At 32.4% G+C, this 9,826-nt stretch overlaps 1 protein-coding gene across 1 annotated transcript; it reads right to left on the bottom strand.

Moving 5' to 3' along the window:
- Window positions 1–1,443: 1,443 nt before the first annotated feature.
- LOC111388495 (subtilisin-like protease SBT5.6) lies at window positions 1,444–2,550 on the bottom strand (the record flags this gene model as incomplete). The annotated part of the gene is made up of 4 exons (XM_023013224.1): window positions 2,409–2,550; window positions 2,133–2,325; window positions 1,879–2,055; window positions 1,444–1,559 (listed from the first exon to the last, which is right to left on the bottom strand). Coding segments are annotated over exons 1-4 (567 nt in total), but the record flags the coding sequence as incomplete, so codon positions are not given.
- Window positions 2,551–9,826: the final 7,276 nt, after the last annotated feature.

Below are 9,826 nucleotides of genomic sequence, written 5' to 3' on the forward strand. Positions count from 1 at the left end.
GATTGACCAGAAAAATATCCATGATTATGTATTTTTGGGGTCTTAACCATGTTCTATACTACACTGGGGATTTTGATGGGGATGAATGGGTCTTGATCGTGTACATATAATTTACTGAGGGGTCTTGATCATGTTCTAGAATTGATTATGAGATGTCCTTGAGATCCGCTTCCGTTCATTAAAGAGGCCTGTGTCGGGAGTGATTAGTTTGAGTAGTCATACGCGTATGATTAGATTATAGATTTCAATCAGAGTGTATATTTTTTGTGGATTTTCGAGTACATTAGATTTGATGAGATGATTGCATTGATTTCAGTTGATGATTATATCATGATGATGAGATGATATTCTTAAGTATTATAAGGTGTCTTCGACACATCTTGATTATTATTATTATTATATGTTGTTATACCTTGAATTGTTAAATGATGTAAATTCGAATTTCTATAAAAATGTATAAATGGAAAAGTGTAAATGTTTTTTAACTTCTCAACTTACGAGTTATCAATTCAAATATTTTCCCGCAATTTTCTTACTAGGTAGTAGTTGAGTTTTTAGGCATATTTTCAAGTTGAGCATTTGATTTTGGAGTCAAAGCCATACGACAAAGTTTGTCAGTATGACTCATTTCTAGTTAGTGTTTTGGGACACATGTTCATTTTTGGATATGATTTTGCATAATTTGTAGATAGTTATGAGGCTCATTATGTATTTTGTATCCATATATACATTCCATGTTATTTTCATAATAAAAGTTGAAATTTTGGTTTATCCATATTGTGTTGTGTTATTTTTGAGACTTGTGCATAGTAAATTACATGTCAATTAGTTCTACTTACAGGCGAGATAAGTTGAAATTTTGTTAAAATAATTTATAAAAAGGTGCATTTGTATTAGCCTTGATGGTAGGTCCAATTTGGGTTGGTATCTATGATCAACGCATGTTGGAGTGGGGTGTGTCGAGTAATATAATTGACAATTTTAATCTCAGTAGCTACACCACCCACAAAATTTAAAGAGACTAAAGGAGCATGAGTCATATATTATGTGGATGTCTATATCCAACCTACTCAAAGAGCAATCTATTTGACCGAATCAGTGGTGCATGTAAGGACATGAATGTAGGACAAAAAAGATGGGGACAAAGCATGCTTTAGTTGAAAATGCCATCCGATAATTTAGGAATCAAATTAGAAGAAATAGACCTTCTCCCTCTTTGGACTTATAAAGTTCATTAATTCGAGTTAGGTTTCTCTTAAGAGGTAGAGGAGTGTGCCAAAACCCTATCGATTAGTTGACGTTTTTAACGAGTGTCGATAATTAAGTGATGACGGTAGATGAGGCTCGACCATGGCTAGGTTTTTCTTCTATAATAAACAAGGGCAGCTATAGAATGTGAAATAAATGACATTTATTGAAGGAAAATTTAGGGAAAAATAGAACCCACTTGTTACAGTTTGATGAGTTGAATGCATCTCCAGATTGGCAAATTCCTTTCCATGAGGATGGATAGGGTCCCATCCCTTCATCACTGAAGCTTTTTGATTCTGGCCACACACCTGATTAATAAAAACAAAATATTCATCAAATGGAATCATGGGAATGATGAAAAATACTTCCTGCTAAAATACAACATATAGTGTAGACTAAAGAACATGACACATATTTGGTACGCAATTTTATAGAGGTTTTAATCATTATTTTTCATGTTTATTTTCAACGATTCGTTCTCAAAAAAATTATTTTTCATTTTCTCCATAACTTTTTCTTACTTTTTAAAATTTGACGAACAAATTTTTTTTCTTTTTTTAACACCGTCCAATGCAATTAGAAAGGAAAAGAAATTTCTATATATGGGCCATGGTAGGAGAAGATTACCACTATCTAACATGCCAACAATAATGTTTTTTCCATAGCTTGATTTCATTAACAAGTTCTCCTTCAACTGAAACCCTTTACTTCCCTCTTGTAAACCTGCAAATTCCCATGACCTTGTAGTCTGCAAAGAGTACTTCGTTGGGTGGCTTCGTAACACAGACACCACCTCCTCTATCTCTGTTAATGACAATAAAATTACCATCTTGAATTAAATATACATAGAAAGAGAGAGAATTTGTGTTGGTTTCACTCACCGGCGAGTTTTGAGGCTTCGTCTGGGGTGAGCAATGCCGCGAAGCCATTGATGCTGGACTTATAACTGTAAATAAGTGAAGATTTAGCATCTTCCACAGTTTTTTTCACAGAGAACAGATATGAATAATGGTTTTCTTCAATTTCAGTAAATGTTTTCACTCCACTATGTTCTCCAAGATACACTATGTACACCTGCAAATGACAATATATTTAATGACAGACATGAAACTAAAATAACTGTGTAGGTTTTGGCATAGTTAAGAATCATCAAGAACCTGTTTCTCATCACAGAAAGCCAGGAGAGGTAGAAGAAGAACCAAAAGGAATACAGGAAGATTCTTCACAGTTAAAGCCATGGAAAATTGCTCAACATTGAACTGATACACTCGATACTTATAGTAATCTACTATATGCAGGAAAAATCATTCTTTAAATGACAATTCTTTCTTTGTGGGATCAATCTTGTAGACCAAACTAATGAAAAGTTTCTATATTTGCATGCACGTCCTTCAACTAAAGAATTAGGGCAATACAGTCCAAAATTGTGGTCAACTATCTCTAAGACTCTAAAGTGTATATGTTTTGGTTAGACAAGATTGAAGAACTAAATTGCATAACAATGTACTGTTTACGATTTATATAAGGCATAATAGAATTGAACCAGACAAGAAGTGATTGGTTTAGGTTAGCTGCGGTTTCTTTCTCTCCCATAAAACTAATATTCCATTTAAAAAAAAAAAAATTCAATGAAAATCAGTTCGGTACAATTCCCAAGATATCCATATCGAATTGTCCGATGCGCTCCCGGCTTCCGCAACTAGACATAATCAAAAGATATTTTTCAAATTTTCATTATTAGTTAAGATCAACCTTTACTTAAGTACCAAGTTGAGTAGAATATTCTTATTACATATGGACAATTTTAGGGATTATATGGTCAGTGTCGTTTTAGGATTTAAAGAAACCAATATATACCACATCATTTTCTTGTTCATAGAAAAATAAAAATTACAAACCATTTTATAAGTACTCTTTCTTAGTAGTAAAAACTGGCCTAAAAAATTTTAAAAAGTGTTTCGAAATTTGAAAAAAAAAATTATTTGGAAGGGGAGAGAAGGGAATGTGTCGAGGCGGCGAACAAGACATGGTGAGCCCTTGAATGAATTTCTTTTATGTAGAGCAAACCATCCTTTTCCAAAAAGCGTGTCTTTTCCTATCTGGTCAACAGCGGATGTCTGGAATGGCTGTAGTGGAAAAGACTCAAAATGAAAGCAAGCAACTAATATACTTCACGAACCCCTGACAGTTCCTGATTCATAGCAGCATTAACTCGTTGCTGCTGCAGAGGCGGATTGTTGCCTGCAGACAGATGACCAAGATATTGGCGAATACCACATATGATAACACATTTTTATTTTAGATGAATTCAGAACAAATCAACTGACTTAAAAAAATTTCATAGCAAATTTTCTTCTTCCAGATGAGCAAATTTTCCTCTTCTAGATAAATTTTGAAAAAAGTTTTTAAATTTTGAAATAATAAACTTTATGGGGAAATTTTTTCTTCTTCTAGATAAATTTTGAACACATCAACTATTTTGACTTTGGAGAATAAATGAAAAGTAGGGATTAAATCGATATCAATAATGCTTATTATTCAATTGAATCAAGATATGCTTTAACGGAGGCATGGAGAAATTAAAGATAGAGATGAAGATTAATTTGGAACAATGGTAAATTAATTTTCAATTATAGTCAAATAATGTGTTGGGCCTATTTCAAGCACGAATTACAGTCTCTTTCAAGCATTATAAAAAAAAGGTACAGTTCTGTTACAATTAACAGTTTTCTTAACAATTTTGTTGACATTGTGCGACATGACATAATTTTTTATTTTATCTACATTTAAAATAATCAGTGATCTAAATTTTGACACTACACACAATGTAAAAAAAAAAGATATACATTTTAATGTTCAAATAGCATAATCCAAAAAGATAAGACTTGTGTGGTTTGGCCTACCAACTTACATCCTTAGTACCCCATCATTGCATAGAAACATGTAATTTCAAACTTTGTGTAGTGGGGCGAAATAAAAGAAAAATTCTTATGTAAATAACTTACTATTTTTCTTGAACAATAAATTAAATATTATTATCTTAACTCATTTACGTATGATTAAATTCTTTTAGCTTAGCCAAACATGGCAGAACTCAAACAAACTTTTTTCTTCCATATGGCCTTCTATTTTAGATGCGAGCCAGAATGCTATCCCAAGTCTACATATAGTGGCCATTTACCATCATTAATTTCATTAATCACAACGTACTAGCTGGTTATACATTTTAGGTACAATTCCGAATTTCACAGAAATTCGTAAGGAATTACACATTTTATGTACATTGGTTTTGCATTGCAATAGTACTATCAAAATCTAGCCAACGGAGTCTTAATCGCCTTCGTTTTCATCTAGACATTATTTACACACTAGAACACACTGTTAGGGTGCAAATGTCATCGGTCCAAAAAAAGTACTAACCAATTGAGCTCTGACTGACATTCAAGTCTACTACTGAAAGGAGAAGGAATGAGTGCAAGTTTTAAGAAGGTGAGGAGATTTGGCTAAGGTTTAAAAATGCTTACCTGGGTGTGAAAATGAGCTCACATAGATATAGAGGAAGAGAAATGGGTTAAGATGAATTAGTAGATTGGGTCCAAGCCAAGGTTAAAGAAGAGGTTACTTAATTTAATTGGTCCAATTCAATTGACTTAATAGATTGTCGAGTCAACTAATGTAGGCCCCCTTAATCACGTGTAGGTCACTTAATTTATAGGTATAGCAATAAGAACCACGAAAAATTATTTTTTCATGGTAGCTAAATGTTATCGTAAAATACTTTTCACGTAGCTGAGAATATGTGTTTCATGGTGGGCAAGTTGGACGTGATTGAGCTTGCGAAACTCTTTGTATGATGTATACGTGATTAAGAAAATCAACCCGTGGTACCTACCTACAAATGGACCACATCACATTCTAAAGCGTGCACTAGTGGGAGTTGCCCTAGGATGATTTAATTTTGTGTCTTACTCTTAGTTTGAACCTATGTAATTGTAAATTTTGCATTCATTTTGTTTACAAAAGTCTCATGAGACATGCTTCATTTGCCCATATTGCAGGCTAATTAGTGTAACTGCATGTCATAATCTTGATAATGTCCAAATCCAAATTTGGGTGCATGAACACAGCCCATATTTGAAGTCAACTATCAAGATTTTCTTGAATATACACAAGAGTTTCAACTCTTTGCATTTGACAAGTATAGTAAAACAAGAGATGGGACTAATTTGTTTAACTTTAGCATGCATGTTGCATGTCATAATCATGATAATGTCTAAATCCAAATTTGGCTGAATGAACACAAAATCCACATTTGGAGTCAACAATCAAGATTTTCTGGAATGTACATATGTAGAATTTCAACTTTTAGCATTTGAAATGTACAATAAAAACAAGCAAAAACCAAACCGGATTATAAGCAAAAACCGCAAAACCGAACCGAACCGAAATCGTAAAACTGGAAAATCGAACTGAAACCGCATAATTATAAGTACACTCCTCCATAATTATAAGCAAAAATCGCAAAATCGGAAAATCGAACCGAAACCACATTTTAGAAACCGCCGGTTTGGTGCCCCGTTGACCCGATCAACGAAATGGTTTTGACCCAAATCAAACCGGTCAAAATGGTTTGGTTTAGGTTTGAGAATTTTAATTGCAGTTTAAAACCAAACCAGATCGGCGAAAAAATATATAAAAATAAAAAAAATAAAAAAATGAATTTTTTTGAAAATTCATCCAAATATGTAAAATTCAATAGTTTTGTCATTTGTGGGTATTTTTGTCAATTCCTAATTTTCTAATATAGATATATCAGCATCATCATCATCATCATCATCATCCAATAATCCTAATATATATTTAATAATTTTAAGACTAATATAATCTATCAAAAGCCTTTTTCCTCTTTAAAATTTAGATGAACTCCAGTCGACACCCAACACGGTTTTGAGCCTCCGGCACCACACACTTCTTTTCAAATTTTTCACGCCTCTTCAAAGTCGAATTGAAGTCCATTATATCAAATCGGAGACAAAGAGATCCTAGACCTTCGGTGATAATATTTGCTACAAATAAAGTTTCAGATCAATAGTTTTTTGGAGCAAACTAAGGTAAGAATCTGAAATTAAATGTGTTTCGTAACATCATACAAACGTAAACTTGTGTAATTGTTATGTTTAGATATTATAAACAATTGCTTTATTATTGTAGTTGGTTATTCTCTTTGTTTAATCAATATCTTTTTTTCAGATATGATGATCATGAGGTCTTGTTAGACATCATTATGTTTTTTGGACCTTATATCTAGTTTAGTAGACTTGTTTTTCAGATATGATGATCATGAGGTCTTGTTAGACATCATTATGTTTTTTGGACCTTATATCTAGTTTAGTAGACTTGTATTGTAACGTTATTGTATCGTCATTAACTTAAAAAAGGTGAACAAAAATTAAAAAAAAAAACTATGTTTTAATTTATTGTGATTTCACTTTGATTTAGTTAATATTTAAATTTATAGTTGATATATTTAGCCTCTGTTTGAGCCATATTTTTCATATCATCATAATGAGAAAATTGATTATTGGAGAGGAGGTTGGGTCCCACACATGAAATAGCAAGTCAACAAAGGCGACTGAACTTGTGGAATAACGATCCAAATTTTCATTTTTTTGTCCCAAAAATTTGGTTCAAACAGGGGTTTAATTTGTTTTAGATTTATTACTAGTGAGATATAAATATATATTAAATTCAATGAATTAATGACATAAAAATAGACGGGCAAAAAAATATATGGCAAAACAGACGGTTTAGAACTGGACCAAACCATTAGGTTTAGGTTTGAATTTTTTTCAAACCGTTTAAAATGGTTTGGTTTAGGTTTGAGTTTTTCTCAAACCGTTTTAAACGATTTGATTTGAAAATTTGTCAAAAACCGGTAAAATCGGACCGCTTACACCTCTAGTAATGGAGACCATAATTATATGGGTTAGTGAAAAACTTCATAAGAGGCACCGAGTAACTCTCAGAGTTTCTTCTTCTAGAAGAGATCGTAGGAAGACTGAAATATCTACTTTCATAAACTTCATCCATTAGAGGGATGCCCAGATTGCGATAAATGTAGTAGATGTAATGCTTGGTATGGGTAAGCCTATATACACACAGGGGCGGACCCATTAAGGGCCGAGCAGGTCGATCACTCTCATTGAATTTCCAAAAAATTTCAATTGGACTTTTTTAAATTTAAACTTTTAGATTTTTCTGGTTTTTTTCGCAATATATTTGAGCTTATTTTCTGTCTTGCCCTCGCTCAACCATAATTTTGGGTCTGTCCTTGTATATACAGTACACGACAACTTTATAACTATATCTCAATATAGTATAAAAACCATTTACTAAGATTAATGTAGTTGTATGTAACCTGTTTGACCTCCATTTTGTATAAATGAAAATGAGTGAAATAGTATTTTTTTGAAAAATGAGTGGTTGAAAAAGGAAAAAAAAAAGTTTTTAGTTACATGTAATATTATTTTATAGAAGATTGTGTGATTGGAAATAAAAAATAGAAAAATGGAATATAATTGAATGAAAATTAATGAGCCCAAACGGGGGCTAAAATTAAAGCAATAGTATGATGAACCAAAAAGTCAACTATGTTATGCTTCTTACTTCTCCATGAGATGAGATTACCGTCAACAAAGAACTCATACCTTGAGGTGGATCTTCAATAACTAGTGGACCTAGCCTAGTCCACATCGAAAAATCTTTCACTTCAAATTCGATAAATGTTGACTGATCGTAAATTTCACTATAGTTAGGAGTTCTAAAGGCAATCTTTTCCGCATTCACGGGAATCATCTTGATTTGTTTGCTCATTTGGCTGAGATCTTGCTTGGAAAAAGTTATTATGTATATAAAAATATATAAGGTTTCATTTTTGTAATGTAAAATATCTTTATATTATATTCAGCAATTAAAATAATAAGTTTATTTTTATTCTTTATGTATTTCTTAATTAAATGAAAGAAAGACACTTTTTATTCGATCCAAATAACTCATATCTGAGCAATTCTTTGTGTTGTTCAAGCAGCTTGCTTTTACTTTTCCATAATTAACTGAAGTCGTAAGTCCTACATTTTATTCATTCGATCCACAACTTTCTTTTATTCCATGACAAAAATTTGAACACGGTTTTGAAAGTCGATAAAAAGAAATGTCGAAGACAGACAAAATTTAAATAAATGTGTACTAAAATGGTTCAACACTTGAATCATGTCAGTACTTTCTAACAACCACTTAAATTTTAATATAATGGCATGCAATCAACAGGAGCGTACCCAGAATTATTCTTCGCGAGACGGAAATTTGGCTAAAATAAATCCTAAAAAAGCCCAAAAAATCTGAAAATTTAAATTTAACAAGGTCGAATTGAAAGTTTTTCGAAAGTTCAGTGTGGGCAGCCAACCCCACTCGTCCCTTAGTGGGTCTGCTCTTGGCCATCAATCTGTCCATGTACATGTAGCATTATTCTTATTCTATCTTCAAACTACATCTTCACTTTTTAAGTTAATTCCTCTATAATAAATACACTATTATCAAAAGCTTTTTGCCTCAAATATAATAATTTGTCAGCATTTTATAATAAAATAGAACAATAAAAAAATGACATTTGAAGGTAAAAAATCATAATAAATATAAACAAGTATATAGAATTTGTGGGATGAAAGTTGTGCCCGTGCATTTATTCTCGTTTAATTATCTTTCCATCCAAAAATGAGATTATTTCAGGCATCAAATATAATGTCGATTAATGAGAACGAGAACGGCATGCATTAGAGTGCAAATCATATATGTATATACATAGTCATGAATTCATTTCACCATCTTGAAACGTGCAGCCTCGATGTGGGTTTCCATAGGTTTTCACCTTTCTCTTTTAAGTCATGTTCCTGGCTCTGCACAAAAGAATAAGAACAAATTAACACAGCAACTGTACTATGAATTATAGAATAACGATGGAAAAATTATCTGACTGAAATAATCAGTTCCTAGGGTCCATCAACCTACTAGCAATGGGGGAGAAAACATAACATGTCGCAATAAAAGCTTAATTCGAGTATTAAAAAGGGAAAATTGTAGCAGCGGTCCCTAACAATTTTATTTTTTGTAGAATTTTCCCTAATCTTCATTTTGTGCCCTCGGAGGTTTCTAACCTTTCATAAATACGTATCTGAGGTCCATCTAAATAGAAACCATCCAAAACATCGTCAACTGATCGGAAAAAATTAAGGAATCAACATCAAGTAAAACCGTCCAAAACACCGTCCAGAAATGTTTCAAGATCCAATAAAACCATAGTGGTAGCAGATAGTTTAAGAAATTTCCCTGGTCAACTGACGGTGTTTTGGAAAGTTTCCGTCCAGATAGACCTTACGTGCATATTTATAAAAAATTAGGAACCTTCGCTGGCACAAAATGAATGTTAAGTAAAGCCCGCAAAAAACGAAAAGGTTGGGGACCGTTGCTGAAATTTTCCCTAGTAAAAATAGAAAACACTTTTTGAAAATTTTCCAATGCT

The sequence above is a fragment of the Olea europaea genome, unplaced genomic scaffold, assembly GCF_002742605.1.
Source record: "Olea europaea var. sylvestris unplaced genomic scaffold, O_europaea_v1 scaffold5013, whole genome shotgun sequence".
Classification (NCBI taxonomy): domain Eukaryota; kingdom Viridiplantae; phylum Streptophyta; class Magnoliopsida; order Lamiales; family Oleaceae; genus Olea; species Olea europaea.